Source organism: Oreochromis niloticus, linkage group LG22, assembly GCF_001858045.2.
Source record: "Oreochromis niloticus isolate F11D_XX linkage group LG22, O_niloticus_UMD_NMBU, whole genome shotgun sequence".
Lineage (NCBI taxonomy): Eukaryota > Metazoa > Chordata > Actinopteri > Cichliformes > Cichlidae > Oreochromis > Oreochromis niloticus.
The window spans coordinates 12,111,705-12,132,041 of NC_031985.2; the positions used below are offsets into that span (position 1 = coordinate 12,111,705).

The window sequence follows — 20,337 nt, forward strand, 5'->3', positions numbered from 1 at the left end:
TAACATTCCAGTTTTTCTTCTTGATGTATTCTGCAGCACAGCCTCAGACGCTTCTTGCTTCATAGAAAGACGATTCATGTCAAAACTGTTTCTGCCTGTCTCAATCTTTCCAAGCCTTTCTATGACCTTTGTCATCATCACTGGATCTTAGCCTATTAAGCTGCTACTGATTGGATGTTTACTCATTGATTGCATCATTTTCATCCAAAGTACTATAAATACTCTGCAGGCTCTCAGATAGTTTCTGAAATTGTGGAAGGAGAACTTTTTACAGCTTAAACCATCTTGTGTAATTTAGAAAATGAAGCTACCTGTTTGCGCATTATGTGCTTAAATGTAATGCTATTTCATCAACAGCCCTTTTGCTAATGAGTAATACATGTATGATTTGTAATTTTGTAATCTCCGACTCTGTCCCCAGCCTGGAAGTGACCCTGCAGAAGCGTGGTGAGGGGCCCATGTGGCCGGAGCTGGTGATGGGCGACAAGAGAGGGGAGTATGTGATGAGTGATGAGCAGGCCGCCCTCATTCATGAAAGACTGACTCACCTTACCTCTGAAGACTTGGTGAGGCTCACTCTTCACATTACACTGATTAAATCCAGTGCTAAATATAATGAGAAACATCTTTTATCTGTACAACCAATATTCTAAATGACTAGCCCCATCCTGTCCAGTTTCTGTAGTTTTATTCTGTGTATTTTAATAACAGCACATTTAAATTAAACTGGAGTGGTGGTATGAAACACATACGTATGAAAATGGAATAATGAACTGAAGAAGCTTCTCCGAAGAGAGGTGAAACATCCTCAAAAAAATTAAAGAAATCCAGTCATTTTTCTTTCCAAGCTCCTTAGAATACATATGTATAAAGAAACTTTGTATTTTTATATACTTTAATTCAAAGTTGACATTGCAGGATTGCATTGAAGTAAAACAAAATCCCTCCATCCCACGAGCAAGAAGAATTAGACTTAAAATATCTGTGACATAGAGCTTATTGGATATGATATTATTAAAGAGCCATAGATTTATTAAGCTGCTGGAAATATTCTTTAGAGATTTTGGTTCATGTTGACATGATAGCGTCACACAGTTGTTTTATTCTCTATTGGATTGGGATCTGGTTACTGTGGAGGTCAGTTGAGTACAGTGAACTCATTGTCAAGAGAAAATCTGAAGCCTCTCCTTGATTTCATGAGATGGGAAATGGATCATTTATTATAGTTATAATGAATAATTACTTGTGGTGGCTAAAGAAGCTAACAACACTCTGTGAACACCTGGCAACAGAAATAAATGGGCTGCTAACAGCAGGCATTCATCTGGACTGTCACACAGGGCGTCTCACACAATCCTGATCATGAGGGATTCCCACAAGGGTACAGCACCACCGAACTACCAGCCAATTACCTGCCTCTCCATGTGTAAGCTCCCCTCAGGCGCTACAGCAACCAAGCTGAGTAGACACATGAGTCAGTAGATGAGCACAGCTCAGAAAGGCAATGGAAATAATACCACAGGGTCAAAGCACTAGCTCCTGGTTGATAGAGAGCTACACCAGAATGCCTGGATTGTCTACAAGAAAGTCTATGCCTAATTGCCCCACACATGGATACTGGTGTGCTATACAACACTAATAGATTGGTAATAATGTTCATCAGGAGCTCAGTAAGACTGGAAGACAGCACTAGAGGCTGATTCCAAGACAGTTGAACAAGTCCCCATCAAGTGCAGAATAAACCGAGGTGTTGCACTGTTCTCATTGCTGTTCAACTCCTAAGAGTGAGTGAGACCTCAACTCACTGAACCACCTCACCAAGATCTACAGGTTAAGGACATCAGAATGACATTCAGACCAGATAGGTGCGTCCGAATGGCTGCAAAGAGAGTGAAGGTGATCAGGATCGAAGGGGTAGAGTTGCCAGAAGGCAAAATACCAGAGTACAAGGACTGCTACAAGTCCCTGGGTATTCCACAGACCAACAGGCACCATGATGACGATACAGCCAAATACATTTCAGAAGTTAAAACAGGCGCTGAAAAGCCAGTTGGCAGGAATAAGATCCAAACTGTCAGTGCATGCACACTATTGGTCATCAGAAACCCAGCTGGAGTAATACTGATGTTAAGACAGGAAAACTCCTCACAATGCCTGGATGGCTCCATCCTAAGTCCAGTACCCCGAGGTTCTATGGCAACGGAAAGAGGGATGGTGAGGGTTAGTGAGTGTTGGAGCCACAATTCACGATGATTTACCATCCACAGGTGGAGGAGGTGGCTGACATGAAGAAATTCTTCCAGTGGCTAGAAAAGGCCGGGTTAAAAGACAGCAAAGAGGCTCTAATCACGGCAGCACATTTACCAGATCCATAGAGGCAGAAGTTCACCACAGCTGGCATGATCCAAGATGGAGGCTGTGCAAAATTTAATTATTAATTACATTATTATATTTTAGGCATTAAAAATCTGTACTATACTGGCAGATTACAGAAATACAAAAATGGTTTTACTGCTATACTATATGATTGAAGTATAAAGATATTATAGTTTTTTTCTAACCATCATAATGGTAAAAGTGTAGTTTCATGACAACTTAGACTTATTCAAGGATAACTGGGAAGTTATCATGAGATGTGTTTTTTTTAATGTTCCTGATAAGTAAGTTATTCCTCGTGTTACAAGAATAGTCTTGTAAACATCAATTTCCCTTAAAGCTGTCTTTTTCTCTGATTTGTCACATTAAATTTTAATGATTTAATATACTTGTGTTTTATATATGTATAGCACATACGTATTAAAATAGATGGGTAGAGAGGGTTTCTTAGTATAGAAGGTGTGGAAAAATCTTTTAGCAGTTTATATTCACTGCGTATACCATTCATATCACCCGACCCTCTGTGTGGCTGAATCACTCAGCAGTATGTGTTTGAAATATTACTCACATATAAAGCTTTCACGAAGCGTAGTCATGGCTTTGCTTTCTTTGGAGGTTTTCTCATGACCTCTCTTACATTTCTTCTTTCTTTAACATCCCCTCCTCCTCTAAGGTCTCCCATCTCTGCTCCCTTCCTCTTCAGCTGCTCTGAGCCCTCTTCCTCTGGACGACTTGTACACATCGTAGCTCTCTAGTTTTCAAGAGTCGCTCACAGTTGCCTGTTCAGTTGCATTTTTAGGCAGCCCCTCCCTAATCCTCGCCCTTCGTTAGTATCGTCTGGGTCCACTTGAGACTCTTGGTGCTAGCCTTGCCTTTTACATGTTAATAAATGCAAAGCAAGTGTAACCATGGCCTCTGTCTTGTTTTCTTTTTTTGTCCAGAATGGAAACCCTGACAGGGACAAGCCCCCTTGTAACTCTCAGGAGCTGGAGGACTGCGATGGGTTTCCTGAAGACAGCTTTAGCCTCACACACTTTGATGAGCAGTCACTCAAGCCCACTCAGGTGGTGAGTATCCTTTCTCTTCTTCACCGGTAAACACTTTGAGTCTCCAGCTCTTCAATTCTGAGCCCTCAGATTTAACATTTTCAGACAGCTGTCACCTCTGTCCATCCGTTATTTCCCTCAAGCACACTGTTAGCTACCTGATGCTTTGTGTGAGCATGTTTGTATTCAGCGTCTGCCCCGGTGAATGAGCTGTTGTTGGCATTGCCCTTTAACAAGCCACTTGATCAGAGAGCTCCACAAAGGCCCACTGAAGAAGAACAGGCACACCTACTTCATCACTCGTCCTCGTGACATGAATAGTAAGAAGATGAAACGTTGTACCTGATGGCTATTTTTATATGTGCACAATATATTCATCAAGGAGCAACATGGCTCCACGTTGGGTGGTCAAGTGGTTAGAGGCACTGTGCATCGCTGACAAATGGATCTGATCTCATGTGCTGCATCAAAGTGCAGATTTGCTTTCTGATGTCTGAGATCTTTGCTTTCATTTCCTGTCATTTTTTTTCGGGTTGTTTCAGGGGATTTTATATTGTTGTTCAGATCCAGAGTCATATATTGACTTTTTCCTTTTGTATGGACAACGATGTGGACTTGTCACCAGAGAGATTGATGGTATCTGTCCACTGAATATAAAACACTTTGGATCAGTAGGACGCCTTTTGTCAAAACCCAGACAGTCTTTAGGGAGAATCAATTTTAACATTAGCATTTTAAGCAAAAAGCCAGACTGGATATATAATATTAGTTAGAATTACACTTTCATATAATCACCAAGCTGCAAAGCGCAGTCTCGCTATTGGCTGTACTTAAGCACACTGAGTTAAAGGCTAAAATCTGTATACTTAGCAGGTGCAGTGTTTACCATGCTCACTGTGGTATGTTGATGTGTTGACTAATTAGCACTTAGTACCAATTTAGGGAGCGAGCATATGGGACCCAAACAGGAAAATGCATATTAGTAAGGTGTTTTTTAAGGATAATGGTGTATGCCAGAAAAGTCTTTCTTTTCTTGCTGTTTCATGTTTTTTAACCTTGAGTGAGGCGGCTGCTACGTGTCTTCATATTTACAAAGTTAGAAAGTGTGATTGTGTATATAATGGTTAAACAAAAGAGATGAAATTCTTTTCATCCATCTATAGAAAGCGCTCTATACTACTTGACATATGGAATGCTTTGAGTGCTCAAGCAGAGTAGAATATAAGAAAGATCCAGTTCATTTAAAAATTGACCTTTTTAAAAGCTGAAAAAGTATAAAACAAACCAGAAACCAAATGTTGATCTTAAAATTAAAAGTTGTGCCTCACTGGCTGCAGTCACCATATTTTGAAATGCACAGTTTTTTACTTTGAAAGTGAACGGTCACTCTTTACGGTTTGCATCGCATTTTTAAAGTTTTACCAGCACTTGGAGAGTAGATGTTTCCAGATGAGTTGGTGTCTTTCATGCAAACTATTGTCATCCGTGGGAATCTGCTAGCAACCAAAACAAATGTAAGGAGGCCTTCCGTACATCCTTTTTTTAGGACTTATTTCGCCTTGGGACTACCAGCAACCAGTTGCAAATGAGTCACATGGGTCATCGAGTTTTGTGGCTACTTTTTATCCAGAATAAATTTGGTCTTGTTTGGATATTTGTAGCTCTTTTTAAACATTTTCAAAATGTAACAAATAAGAGACTTTTTATTTCCTCTCACACCAAACAAGCAAAAATACAAAGTGTTAATAATGTTTTTACTGCACTCTTCCAACAGAAGGTTTCCAAAGCTGCACACTGAAATATCATCCCTATATTATTTGCAGTTTTTTCGCTTCTTGAATGCGTTCAGTTTGCATGAGGAGAAATTAGCAACTTTGTCTTTGTTGTCCATTATTCGCCCGAAGGTGAAAATCGGACGTCACAGTTTGCAGTTCTTTAGAACAACATCTATTTTAGTTTGTAAAAAAGAGGCTCACAGTTGATAAGGAAAGCAAGGATTTAATGGGTTTTGCATTTGTATTTTAAGGACATGCCAAGTATGCTTTCACATTTATAAAAAAAAAAAAACATCCTATTGCACACTCCACTCAATGACGTGTTTGTAAAAGCAACAGTTTCAACCTCACTTCTGAAGGAGCATAACTGGATGTTTGTCTTCCACCAGCCCGGATACTGTATATAGCCGACTGCAAAAGCTCTATTCATGTGTGAATATTAGACCACAGTACATCCGCCACAGATGTTCCCTTTTCACTTTTCTGTGCTTCGTTTGGGCAAAATAATTCCTGTGTTCATAATGAAAAATTCCCCATCACAAAAACTCGGTAAAAAACGAAGCCTTTCATTATTTAATGAAAGCCTAATAACAACTATTGAGTGTACAGTACAGTGTTTCTGCTCAGACTGTGATGAAGGGCTAAATAGGAATAAAAGCCCTTTAATGTGTCTCCCTTCATTTACTCTGCAAATAGTACAACCAGGCAACCTGCAGCTCTTAAATAAGTTTGATTGTAGTTGTTTCTGTTCCATCAGGCTTTTGAAGGAAGGCTAAATCTGTGTGTGTGTGTGTGTGTGTGTGTGTGTGTGTGTACATGGATGCGTGAGCGTGTCTGTGTACAGGATTTCATCCAGGAAGCCTTACTTTTCCATTCTTTGGCTCCGTACCTCATTTTATCCACCTTAATGCTTCAGCCGCCTGCCTGCCCACTAGGATACCTGACCTTTTTCAAAAAGCCTTTTAGCTTAAAATTTGGGCTCCTCCTATTAATTTGCCACCTTTGGCTGTGTGTTTGTCTGCGGTTCTGATCCCACCTGAAAAAGATGAAGAATGGTTTTTGTGTGCTTTCCTCAGAGGGAGGCTGTGAGTCACATCTACTTAGGACACCTGTAATGGATTTTACAGCCGTGCTTATCTCAGCATCATGTAGGCTGTGCAGCAGGATCAGAACCTTTTTTATGATATAATTTGTTACCAGAAAATGATAATTGGATTGAAACGTTTTCAGACATTTAAGTTATTAGATACATTTGAATGTTCTAAGAATGGGTGTTTTGCAGACAGAGCTTTATAATATGCATGTTATATTTGCTCAGACAAAACAAAAACACTGATTTTTTTCTTGTGAAAAAGTTTTCTGTTTGTTGATGGCAGTCTGTCAGCGCTTCGCCTGTTCAGAGCTCTTCTACGCTCTTCTACGCTCTTTGTTGCTGTTAAATTTGCCAGCAATTTCCTGCTTGGATGAGGTAGAGTTATTACTAACAGTCCGACCTTTGAATGTCATACTGTTATGATTTTATGTCTGGAAGGGAACTCAGTTTAACCCTGTTGGGGTTAGCATAAGACTGCTAAAATGTTCAGAAATGAGCAAATTTCTATATGTTAACATCCTGGCCATGACTGCCAGGTCATGCGGTCAAATCTTAGAAAAAATCCTATTTTAGTCAACATCACAGTCACTGAGGGCAAATTTGGGCTTTTAAGTAGAGTCAGAGCCCGTTCTCATTAGAAAGGGCGTGTACTGCATTTATGATGAGATAAAACAACGATGACATTGTGAAACAGACTACCGCACTGCTATTTATTATATATTATCTTGGTTCCTCAGCTATTACATCAAAGGCAACTTAAATTTAATAATTTTAAGCAAATTCTGCCAGAACCGTTATGACTCATAATTTACAAACAATAAATAAATAATTAAAGGAGAGATCTATGATAAGATGGCCTGTCTTATCTAAGACACAATGGGAAATTCACATTGTTCTGAACTTCTAATCCTTTCATTTAGACTGGTACTGGTTGTGCAGTTTAATTTATAATTTGTTAGACTTGTAAACATTCTTTCTTCTGAACACTGTCACAGTTGTTATTTGTTACAAATTTAGCAAATATCTTCTGCTGATTTCAAGTGTTGAACTTGTGTATAGTAGGTGTTCACTGGAACTCCTAATGTAAGGTCCAAAAAGATGCCAGTTTAAGTGAAGAAGGCCATCATTTGGTTGATGAACCAAAATTAAATCTATGAGATAGAGAGCAAAAACTTTAGGAGTGACCAAATCAACCAAAGTGCATGATGATAAAATTATTTACATGGTTTATTAAAAGACCTTCACAACATCTAATCAAGTTAGGAACTCTCTCAGAAAGACAGGTGTGTCATTCTCAAAGTCTACAATCAAGAATGATTGTGTACCTTGTATTTTCATGCAACGGGGAAATCGCTGACCAAGTAAGTCACCTGTTCTCAACCCAATAGAAAATGCTCCTCATTTCTTCTTCTTATGGTTGGACTCTTTAAGGGTTGTCACAGCAGATCATCGGCCTCCGTCTCACTCTATCTCCATCATCCTCCTCTGTCACACCAGCGCTCTGCATTTCCTTCTTCACTACATCCATGAATCTCATTTGTGGTCTTTTTCTTTTCTGCTTACTTGACTGCTCCATATTTAACATCGCCTGTCCCTCCTCTGCACATGTCCAAACCATCTCACTTTATTTCTGAACAAGTCAACTGGAGCTGTCCTTATAATATAGTCATTTTAAATTTTGTCTATCCCGGTCACCAAATGCAGAGAGACTCACAAACAAGACCTAGTAGAACATATCAAGGAAGGAAGCACGGCATTTGGTGATCCAGAATTCAGCCAGTCATTGTCTGCAAACGTTTTTTTTATCCAAGTAATAAAAACAGTCCTTATATTTAAAATAGTACTAGTCTGTCCAATTACATGTGAGCCTCTGAAAATGTGAGACTGTAATTGGTGAACAGCAGAGCAATACTTTTGTTAAACCCCTTGAATTGAAGCTGAAAGTCTGCACTTTAATCACATATTGATTGTTTTACTTCAATTCCACTATTGCAGCATAGAGACAGAATTACAAAAAAAATCCCTTATGGTCCAACTAGCAACTTAGCTCTTTTAAATGTGAATGTAGTTGTTAATTCAGATTATCTAGAAGACTGATATATTTTATTTAACTTTGCTACTCTTTCTTTTTTGTGTCTATTGTCCTTTGTGGGGAGGGGATGGGGAGCAATAGCCCCTGGATAAATTAGGAGAGTTATGTAAGAAAGGGCAACAGGGTGCAGGTGGAAATTATGCTACTGCTAGCCAAAGACAAAGGAAGTGGAGCAGGGGAAGGCATGTTAGAAGGTAGGAGAGAAAAGGAAAGGTAGGAGTGTAAATGTATGGTCAGTTAAAGAGTTAAAGAGGGAAGGCTTCGATGGTTTGGTCATGTGCAGAGGAGGGATAGTCGATATCTTGGACAAAGGATGTTGAAGATGGAACTGCCAGGCAGGAGGAAAAGAGGAGGTTCACTGAAGTAGTGAAGGAGGACATGCAGAGGGCTGGTGTGGCTGAAGAGGACACTAAGGATGGGGTGAGATTAGTGGCAGATTATTTGCTGTTGTGACCCCTAAAGGGAGCAGCTGAAAGAAGAAGAAATCCTTTAAATAAAGAACTGGTTTCAAAGTCCAGTTGTTTTGTAGCTCTTGTGAAACAGCTACAAAACTTAACTTTTTTTTATTTCAATTGGCCCGAGAGGCAGTGTAGCAGTGCTTAATTTCAGTGTGAAGATACAAATGTGGTGTGAAGCTGGCATCTGTTCAGGTGTTGCATTGTCCACCAGGACAGGTGTGATTCCACAAACTAGTCATCTGACAATTGCAGAGCACAAAGAGCTTCCCTGAACTGCAGTTTGCTTTTTGGGTTTTTTTGATCAATGGGTATTACAACACAAACACACACAATCACTGGGAGAGACATCCCATCCCTCCTCAGGTGGCGGTAGAGTCACACATTTATGATATGCAATTTCCTAAAAAAACTTTGATTTTACACTCTGGTTATAACTGAAGGTCATATTTGACTGTCCTTTGGTGCAGCTGGCTCCCTTGCTGTCAAACAAAACACTTGGATGGTTTTTAAAAGATAAAATTGAGCGTCTCGGGCAGATTAGAGTGTAAGTAAACAATGCTTTGTCCTCTCTCTGGAAAGGCGAGTGAGCAGCAGCCTTCTAAGAGCGTGACGGCAGCAGTGATGAAAGGGAGTTGGCATTTCAGCTGTTATAACAGACATCTGGCCTCTGCATACAGATGCATTTTTTCCCACTTCCTGTCATCATCTATAAACCATTTGATTAAAAATAAAACAGCTTTTACTGACAGTTTTTTTTGAAGATGTTAGCAGGTATGAGTAATTATTAAGTACTTTTCTATACAGGCTTCAGTGGCAGTACCTTGTGTTGTGCATTTATTATGCAATCCCTATATAATATACCTAAAAATGTCTTAACTCACAGACTGGCTTATTTATGCGACTTTTTAAACATGTCATGGTCTTTGTCTTGAAGTTAAAAGCAGCGATTGAGCACTGAGATACAGATCAAAGGTCTCTGAACTGGATGTTTTCAACCTTAAGAATAAACCTTCAGGGTAAATATGTCAAGGCAAAAAGGAAGCAGCTTACATGAATACTATTTTACAAATAAATTAAAATAATATTTAAAGACATTTTGCTTTATATCATTTAAAGCCTTTCAAGTTTGCTTTCAGTTGTGAAATATTTCCTTTAAAATGTGAAACATTTATAATCAATATTAAATTTAATCAGTACGGTCAAAACTCTTGAGAATTATAGAGAAAAACCCCCAAGCTCCTCCTCAGTGTGTGAGATCTGATATGCCAATTTAATTTCTTCCCTGATTGTCAAAACTTGGGAGAGCAATTAAATTAAAACTAAAATTACATATTTTGATCGCTTATGTTTAGGGTTGATGTCATCACCGTGACAACTGACACCTCAAAGGGTTAAGGAAGCAGCAGTATGTGTGAGGAAAAAGGTCTGGATTGGTTTCTGGATGAAATCTCTGACAGAACCAACCACAGGGTGGGTGGCTGTCGACTATTTGGAGTGAAAAGAGAGCAGAATGAATAGATGAGTATTGTGCAATGACAAACCCACACTGGGCAGGTTGTAGGCGCGAGTGACTGCAGAACAAAAACATGTTGCTCTGCATCCAAAAGATACAGTACCTGCACTACCTCTATGTACAGTTATGGTTCAGGTAAAAAAGAACAAAGAGGAAAAAGTACGAGGTGCTGTAAAGAGAAGACCAAATGTTAATACTAAATAGTGCTTCCACCAACATGTTCTAATCCTGGTACATAATATAATGTAATGTTTTCAGATGCCACCTGCATCTCCCCATTATGCACAAGGTTTCCTTTGGGATCAGTGCCTTTGATGCACTGGCAGCAGCGGTATTTGCTTATAAGAGATAACATTTTAATCTTAAGTAGCGTGTAAATCGAGCAGGAGACCGTGGTTTGCTTTTTCGCTTCTTCTTCATTTGTTTTGTTTCACACTAAATGTAGGCAGTGACTACTTGGATAAGGAAAAGATCATGATTTGGAGTAAAATCATGTCTCCTATTAGAAAGTTGGGATTGACAGGCAAGAATTTGGAGTGACACAAAAGGAGGCCTGCTGTGTAACTGAGTTATGCTTGCAGACGTGACAAAAATGGCATTTATTGACATTGCAGGAAGGCGAACTAGCTGATTCTACAGAGGAGGAGCCCGATAGCTGAAGGCTTAGTTCTGCTCTGTTGCCATAATATGGTACTATGAGATATTTAAGATATGATGGAGCTTGGTCATTAAGGGAGAAGGGTTTTATATTGCATTCTGGATTTTACAAGAAGTTAGTGAAAAGAAGCTTAAATGGAGAAATATGATTTGTCTTTGTTGTCCCTTTAGTTTTGGATCAACTAAAGGCTTTTCACAGAGCTATGGTGACATCATGATAAAATCAAAGAAATAACAAAGGATTAAACAAGTCATTCCTGCTGGTTTTTTATTAATTTATTTTATTGAAAGACACATTTTGTATTGTGTTTTCATTCATAAGATCCTGACTGGTGCATACATGCATGACATCAGCTGAACCCTGCTCACTTCAAACTGATCAGAACAATAAAAATGGAGAGTCTGTCTTTTTGAGTAATTTCCACTGTAGCAATATACAGGCAGTTTTTAAAAAAGTTATGTTTAACTTAAAAAATGCCAAGTTCAGTTTATAAGCCTTCATCAGGGAGGTTGTTTCTTTTAGATTACACATGAAAACTAATGCATTTTAAATGTTGTTTGAAAGTAAGTGCCTTGGAATACTTGTATATATTCTATATAAACTTCTCCTTTCCAAAGAGCATCTCAAACAAAAACGATCTGAATGCATAAAGCACTTCTCTTTAGGTCCATTTAAGCAGTATGTATTGTGGCAACTTAACCGACTCTCGGTTCTTAATCATATTCAGTGCCATTTTTATGCGTTTTATTATGTGCACGTTCTGTAGAGATGCAGGAAAACTGACGTAAGATGAAGGAAGAAAAGATGAGACAGTGAGACATTCACCTTATTCTGTCCTATACTGTTGCTGCATTAGATTGAACCTTTCCTGCTGACAGACAAAAGTCCTGTTTAAGAGCTCCGCCTGTTCTTTTACTATTTTTTTTAATCACTCTCAGTTGTGAATATTATATCTCCATGTTGAAGCTAATACAGGAATTAGCAGGAATTGTGATTCTGGATTCAGAAGGATAATCCACTGCTCCCTTCAGTTAAATCCTTCTTATTCAATAAAGGCTTTGTGAAGAAGCTAAAGTAGAATACAATACAAAATACAATACAATACTAATACAATCACTATTTCTATAATCTTTTTAGTGTCACTCTGTTTACTTTTTGCCCGGGTTTAAATTGCCACAGCTTGTAAGGTGAGACCTGAACCCCCTGCAGAGAAAGGTGTTTGTGAAAATAATGCAATAAAAGGCTTATGATTGTTTTTTGTTTTTTTTCCTTTCCTGGAAACAAGCAGCAGAATATTAGTATTCTGGAAATGGTTTTATTTTCCTCAGCCACACATAGGTCGTTTTATGTACAATAATCACGCTAAGAACAGAGAACAGGCAAAAACAGCTTTGCCCACAGTGCTTAACAATTATATGAGACCACATGTAATAGAAAACAAGAAAACACATTTTAAAAATCTTTTTAAAAATTATGCTATTTATTAGGCAAATAGCAAACTGAATTCACATTTTTAAACCCAAATTTTATTCGGGTCCCTAGAAATCAATCAAGCATGTTAAAAAACTGGGACTAATTTTTATGTTCTGGGATGCAAGTAAATATCTGTAATTTGGCATCTGAATGAAAAAAATGTGTTATTTTAAAAATCCTGAATAATAACAATAATTATATTTTAGTTATAAAAAAGTAATTTCGATCAAAGAGCTTAGCTGTTACAGTAACAAAACTTTATTTTTGATCATTACCAATACTGTTAATTTACACTGCAAAAACTCAAAATCTTACCGAGTATTTGTCTTATTTCTAGTCAAAATTATCTCATTACAAGATACATACAAGATATTTTAGCTTGAAATAAGAGAAAAAATCTGCCAATGAAACAAGTAAAAATTGTCTAGTTTTTTTCTAGTTTTAAGATTTACTGTCTTGAAACAAGTTCCTTTAGCTTACTGAAATGTTGCCCTTTAGCTGATTCTGTCTTATTTTAAGTGTAATGAGATGATTTTGACTAGAAATAAGACAAATACTCTTGGTAAGATTTTGAGTTTTTGCAGTGTAGGGCAGCTGATACCTTACAATGTGTGGTTATCTAATGAATTTTTTAAAGACTGACCATTAGCTAACTTCCAACTCTGGTCTAAAAAATGTTTCTTTGATTCATATATTAAAGACCACAGGTGGTAGTGATCCTACCAGGCATGTAATTTCCATGCAGAAACCCTGGACGTTGGTATGCCCATATTAGTCAGCAGAGCCAGTATCATGAGATTCCAATATTGAGCCAATGTAGTGCTAATTGTCACTTTTATAGTTTAATACAGCTGAAACAGTGTTTAATGCTGAAGTTTTCAAACGTGAGGCATGTATTGGTATGCCATGGATTTGTTTTATAGCAGAGATTACTCAGTATCTTATTACAGGCTTTCTTTTTTATATGTCTAGGCCTGAATAGGTCTTTGTTCCTCTGACTCCCTGCTGAAGGCTTTTGTCAGAAGTAGTCATGCAGACGGCTTACACTTACTGCAAGATCCATGGTAGTAACATTCAGTGGTTTATAGGATGGGGTTGCCGGCCCCATGCCCAACCAACCAACCTCCAACCTGTTCGATAAGCCCTAGCTTGGTGGTGATAAAGCCCCTCCTGACTTTGCTCTCTCTGATAATTGAGGTACACAATTCTGCCTGCTAACAACAAGGTACCATCACAATGACAAAAGAGATTAGCTTTAAAAATCAGTTGTTGCACTTATAACTAAAGCTGTCCAAAGAATATCAGAAATCTGGTTTTATCTTTGGAGGAGCTGACATTACGGGAACACCTGATCTTACTTACTGATGGGCAATGTGAAGAGGGAAAACTAAGGGATGAGATCACATGCAGTAGCCTTTGTAACTTGTGATTTAAGTCAATTTAATTTGGTACACTTATTTGTATTTCCACTGTTTGTTTCGTATTCACTGGTCATGTCACAGGGCAGGCAGTGGCATCGTTATCAGTCACCTCCCCCACATAAACACACACAGAGGCTGTACCAAAGCCTCACACTCCAAGTCAAGCACAAGTGGCAAGAAAATGAGTTTTAGAGAGGAGAGATGACGGCTTCCTAAATGGCTCGTCATTGTTTGCTACAATCATCCACCAGCTTATGAGCTGGTTTATGCAGCGTTTTGAATGCTTGTCAAAAGTGTATTGAGATGGGGAGGACAACGCCGCCTGACAGCCTCTGAGACAAGTTGGCAGTTTTCGCCAAGTGAGGAATCAGTGTGAACAGTCAGATGCCGAAAAGTGATTATGTCATAACAACAGTCGTTTTCTTTCCAGAACAAATGGAGTCGGACTAGAATAGCAGCAAACCGCACAGAGTTACGACAAGCACATTTATCAGAATTCAATATGAGGCAAATACAAACAAACCTGCTGAACTCAGGTTAAAATACAAAATACAGGGAATAGCATTACATGTTTTGTTTTACCTGCTTCGTGTCTTTGCTGCTGAACCTCTACAACCTCAAGGATCAACACACTAGTTTTTCTTGGGACATCAACATAAAACCCTCATGTTTGTGTGTCTCCAGGTGAATCTAGGGAGTCACCAGTACCTGTTCACGGTTGATGCAAACCCATCCGAAATGCCGTGCCTCTGCCTCCGACATGACGTGGACGCTCTCGTTTGGCAGCCTCGCCCTGATCAACCCGGTAACATGTGGGAGCACATCGCCACGTTCAATGCTCTGGGTAAGAGTTTAAAGTCACAACACTTACTCTGTGAATTTCCCTCAATTATAGACCCACTAAACCCAAACACGTAAGGAACACCTGTACAATTATCCTATGAGGCTACAGTGTAATGCATAAAATGCAGATGAAGGTCAGGGGTTAATGTTCACATCAGACATCTGAGTGGAGGTAAATCTCATCTGTTCTCTCATGGTTGTTGGTAGAAGACAGGCTGGTCTGATCCAAAATGCTCATTTGTTGTTTGCCACAACAGTCTGTAGGGCTAACGTGGGATTATATAAGGGGCAGTTCTGCTGAAAGGAATGCTTTGTTGACGAGAAGATGAGAGGAAAACTCTTCATCTGTGCTGAACTGAAGCCTGGAGACAGATGGGCCGAGCAAGCAGAAGAAGACCTCAATTCTTGTTGGCAAACAATAGAAATTTGTGGCCACAGGAAGCACAGACTCATAGAAACTGTACAAATACTGGAGAGAACGCATCCTGATCTGGTAATTCTGAATTTCTGTCCCAGACTGCAGATGGTAGTCACTTCCCCTCGCCAGCATGAATCCTTTCTGAACCAACCTGCCTTGTCTCAGCAGTCCAGACTGCTGGTGTCAGTAGTTCTGTGATGGTGGGGGAAACTTTTCTTGTCACGCTGAACACCAGCCACAGCTATCTGAGTGCTGTCGCTAACCAGCTGCATCCTTTTATGGCCCCAGTCTGGGGGCTTCCAGCATGACAATAAACAACGTCATAAAGCAAATTGGCTAAAAATGAGTTCTGAGATCTGTCATGGATTCCCCAGTCACTGGAAAAGAATCCAATAAGATGTGGTAGGATTTGAGGCTTTTAGCTGCCAGTGTACAAATCTGCAGAGTCTCTGTCAAAAGTGAAACCTAATTTATGCCCCGCTGGACTGAGGTCTGTTACATTGCATCTGCTACAAAGTTTCCTTTTTAACCTTTTTTTTTAAAGGTTTAATTTTGGGCAAAGAGAGCAGGTGAAGACATGCAGCAAGGGACAGCAGGTCGAACTCGAACTTCAGCCTCTGCTTTGGGGCTGTAAGGCATACGGGCACCTGGTCAATCAGTAAACTGTACTGGTGCCCATCCTTTTTAACCATTTAAGAGTGTTTGTAGTTTGAGAATTGACTGGATATTCAAAGCTTTTTCCTCTGTTTGACTTTCTGCCTGCCTCATCTGCTGAAAAAAGAAAAATAAGTCTTGGAGCATTTGTTAGTGGAGCAAAGATCTGCCTCTGAAATGTGCTGTAGTCACAGTTTGGTCCAGCAGCTTCCCCCAGTGGGCTTCCAGCATTAGTGAAGATCTCCAGCAGACATGGTTGAAACCCTGAGATCATCTCCAGGATCAGAACTGGTCACAAATATGAAACCACAGATGGGCGGAAGCTGACGTTTCCACACAGAACAGAAGTCCAGTCAGACTCTTACAAACTAAGTATTTATGTTTATATACATCTACATTTTTTATCATTTATTTCATCCTGAGTGTCAGCATCTTAAACCCAGACAGCTCTATAGGAAAAGTGTGGGCCCGAAAGCTGGAGGTCACAAGTTTGAGTCATCAATGAAGTGTTTTTTTTTCTTTTATGAAGGTTTGGTTCATTTAATTTTTTTCAAATCGATAAAGAGATAACAGAAACAAGTTTTAAACTCAGACTTTCTCTTACTAGAAAGTCTAACAACAGTGCCCCAGCTACATTTAAGAAGTGAAACCTTGAACTGTTGTTTTGGAACTATTTTTCTACCTTGATCAGACACTGAAAAAAACCAACAACTGATAAGTTTTTCAAAATAAAATTCTTTGCTGGGTCCTAATAAATTGTTTACTATTCAGTTTACACAAAGTGGTGTTGATAGAGAGGAAGTACAAATAGAACCTGGTTTTAAAGCAGAAAAAAGACAAATTCTTTGACACAGAAGGCATAAAAGGTCCCTGCATTTTTAGTTTTTATATTAAATTTTCATACAATAGCGCTGCAGTGAATCTTTAACAGTTGCTGAGTTTCCAGTTTTCTACACATCTTTCATGATAACACACTACAGCGCCTTTTAAGCCTAACAAATATGGTTATGTTGTCAAACCAACACTGCTTGCAGCCATTTGCCACTCGAGAGGAATAAATGTTGTTTCCCAGGCGCTTCTCTGGCCTGTTAACATTAAAACAACCTCCAGCTGTGTGTGAGAGGCAGAAACTGGGTCGACGGCTAGCCAGTAGCTTCGGCTTTATACTTAATAAAGGAAATGATACTACAGTCAGGGCTTAGAGGAAATATTATTGTTTCAAATCCAAAGAGAAATATCTTTTTGCAGAAAGAGTTGCTTTTATTCTGTGAAAAATCACCTGTATTAGCATAGAAGCTACGCCACTATGTCTGTAGTGCAAAGTTTATCCCAAGATGTATGAGTCACAGTAAATGTCAAATTGATGTAAAACTCTATCTTTATGATTAAAAAAAGGACAGCATAAGATGAATAATTAATTTCAAGCACTGATAACTTTTACATTTAAGTCCAGTATCACGCTGCTGCTGCTCCTGCTGCTTCACAACTTCAGAGGATGGACAACTAAATGACTGCTTTAAAAGTGTAGTTAATGATAACGGGGACACAAAAATGTCTATGAAAATCATTTAGGGACATGACTGATTATCTGCTTTGCACTTAAACATTTTAAACTGCTCTGGGTAATATATCTGAGTGTGAGGGCTGCATCGTATCGTGTCTGTTAGCTCAGACACTCACCGACGTGCTGAGACTGCGCCTGTTTCCAGAGCTGCGTCTCTTTCAGTCTCTTAGTCTGTGTAATTTATCTCCTCACCTGTCTCTTCTCATCTTAAAACAACAGACACCTGGAGCACTTTGACAGCCGTGACTTCTTCATTTCTCTTTTGTTAAGAAGGCGCACTTACCAAACAGCACATTTCTGTTTGGATATCATCCAATTTTGGACTGCAGATGGATCCCTGGTGATATTTTCAGAAATTACCTCAATGGGTCGCAACAAGGCCCAGAGAGAAACTGGACTCAAAATGTGGATGCTTGAGCACCAGAGATCATCCTTGTAACACTCGAAATGACTGTGCCAGACCACCATTAAATGTATACACGTGAAAGAGTCCTTAAAAAGTTTTTTAATGTCTTAAATACTTCAGTTTGCAGAGGCTGTGGTTTTCCTGCAAAGTAAAGAGATGATTTGACTGTCAATTAAGTAAGGTGGCACAGGCTCTGTTGCTATAACTATGTGGGTCTTATAGTCTTTATAAATGAAAACACCACAAGAATTTCCGGCACGCAGTGATGGAGTTTATGGCCCCTCTATTCATGTAAATGAGGCAGTACCACTGCATTGTTATGGCCTTGCTTTATACTGTGACCCACCTGTTCAGGCTGCTTTTGTTTGGGCAGATGGATAATGGTTTTGTCAAATAGCTCGAAAATAAGAGACACTCCTGTTGGTTTAAAGCTGGTGTCCCTAAATGCTTGTTGGTCATGTAGAAGGTGATTTAAACTTGGGACAGTGGTATATCTGTGAGGGCAACGGAGCTGTTTTTGTTTTTATTTTCACAATAAGGAAACCACAGTGTGGTTAATGTGTGCTTCCAATCCATGATTGGTGTTTTGAAACTCTTAAAACGTCTTCTGTTTAACTTGCATATATCTGTGTGTGTTTGATATGTATCCTTAGATAATACTTTTCAGAGTAATTAAGAGATTTAAAATCTATAAACCTGTAGTGTGTTTAGTATTGATTGGGCTGCTTAAGGCTCTGCTACACAACACAACTACACAAGCTAATTTTATTAAGGACAAAAGTTGAGCTGCAGGAGAGAAATTGCTGGTTTTGCGTTTTTGAATTGCCGTGGTGTCAGATGGGAAACCTTAGGCATGCAGGAAGTGGCTCATCAGATTGCAAGAGTGAAAGATAATTTGTTTTTCAGCAGCAGAGGAACAATAAAGTCTCACTGTCACTAATATCAGGGAGCAGATGTGTGTACGGTGTGTACATATGAGAAGGCGTACTGGAGCAACCTGGCATTTATAAGCGATAAGACGCACTCACCTAAATCAACTTTACAGCACTGTCTAACATTTCTAGAGTCATCTGTGGCTGATGTGATGAGACGATAAAATAAACGATGGTGGATGGAAGCCTTAGGTGCAATTAGAGGGGCATTTAGTAACTCAATTATTTACGAATAATCATGAACTCTCATTAACATCCAACCGTTTCTTTCTGTGGGGTGGTCTTTTTACTTTATGTAGTTTATATAGGTAAAGTGTTTTCCAATGAAGAATTTACCATTTTCTGTATTTGATTCTGATTGTTAGGATGTCACTACTATTGATGATTTTACAGGTTTGCATGGCTAATGAAAGCCGGTTTGCTGCAGGTGCAGAAACTCATTGACACAGCTGAAATGGCTGTTTGTCTTTGCAGCGCTTCACACTGACAGATGTAATAAGCGCTGGTGCAGCTACAAGGAAGAATGCAAAGTGTGGGAGTGCAAATCAGGCCTGTGCACATCTCCCAGTATGAAAATGACTTGACATTTATAAACATCTTTATAAATCAGATGAGTAAGAATGACTGTTTTATGCTTTTGGCCCAGCTCTTTGGTGTTCTTGAAGTGACCTTGGCAAATATGCAATTTCCAGTTCAGTGAAAGCAAATGATCAGAGGAGTGAACTGTCCATCCATCCATTTTCTTAACTACTTATGCAGTTCAGGATTTTGGAGCCTGTCCTTGCTGTTGTCCTGGACAGGCTGCCAGTTTATTGGAGGAGTGACGCATAAAATAGAAAAGCTTTGTCAGTGTTTCAGCTTTTAACATGATTTAAAGCATCACTGCCAAACTAACTGACTTATTGATTAATTGTCCAAATATCAAAGGTGGCATCTTTAAAGGAATTTAATTGTCTCTGATTTTATATTCAAGAGGCTGAAACTGGAAAATTCTTTGTATTTACAGTAATTTGATAAATTACTTAAATAATGAATGAATCGGTGAGTATTTCTTCTCTTTCTGTTACATCTATTTAGACCTTTTCAGTATCTGCAACTATTAACTGAACATGTCTTTGCTGCCGTGGTGCGTTCTCTTTCTAGCTAATTGAATTCGCTGGCTCATTGATCACACGTCTGCTTTCTGAATTGAACACCCTTCTAAAAACATGGATCTCTGAGGAATGTTTGGGGGGACTGAAATGTTTTAGCTTCGCTTGAGTTCTTATTCGTCCTGCAATTAGCTTTTTTCCTCAGCTGTGTTTGTGTCATTGCAACACCAGGGTAGATTTTTAAACCTCTCCTCACCCAATACTGTGATTTGGATCTGCACCTGGAGCTTTGTGCAGCAAAACTTTGCCATAGGAAAAACAAAAACCTTTTTACGCTTGGCTGTTAGATGGAGACAATAGGGTTAAGGGTAGTAGCAGGTAGATTGATCCAGTAACAAGTTAGTTTCAAGTCCTGGGCCAGCAGGTACAGAAAAGAGCTGCATTTCCCTCCTGTGTGTCCTAACCCTAATTACATTGAATACAGGAAAAAAGCGTACTGTGTAGAAACTCAAAACAATCTCAGA

General features: G+C 39.1%; 1 protein-coding gene across 1 annotated transcript in view; it reads left to right on the top strand.

The window, feature by feature from the left end:
- The window catches only part of nudcd1 (NudC domain containing 1), a 53,577-nt gene that overhangs the window by 30,508 nt on the left and 2,732 nt on the right, over window positions 1-20,337 (top strand). The window contains exons 7-9 of the mRNA XM_003447273.5: window positions 422-566; window positions 3,318-3,443; window positions 14,590-14,749. Of these exons, the coding sequence (XP_003447321.1) occupies window positions 422-566; window positions 3,318-3,443; window positions 14,590-14,749 (431 nt within the window). The remainder of the gene's footprint in view (window positions 1-421; window positions 567-3,317; window positions 3,444-14,589; window positions 14,750-20,337) is intronic.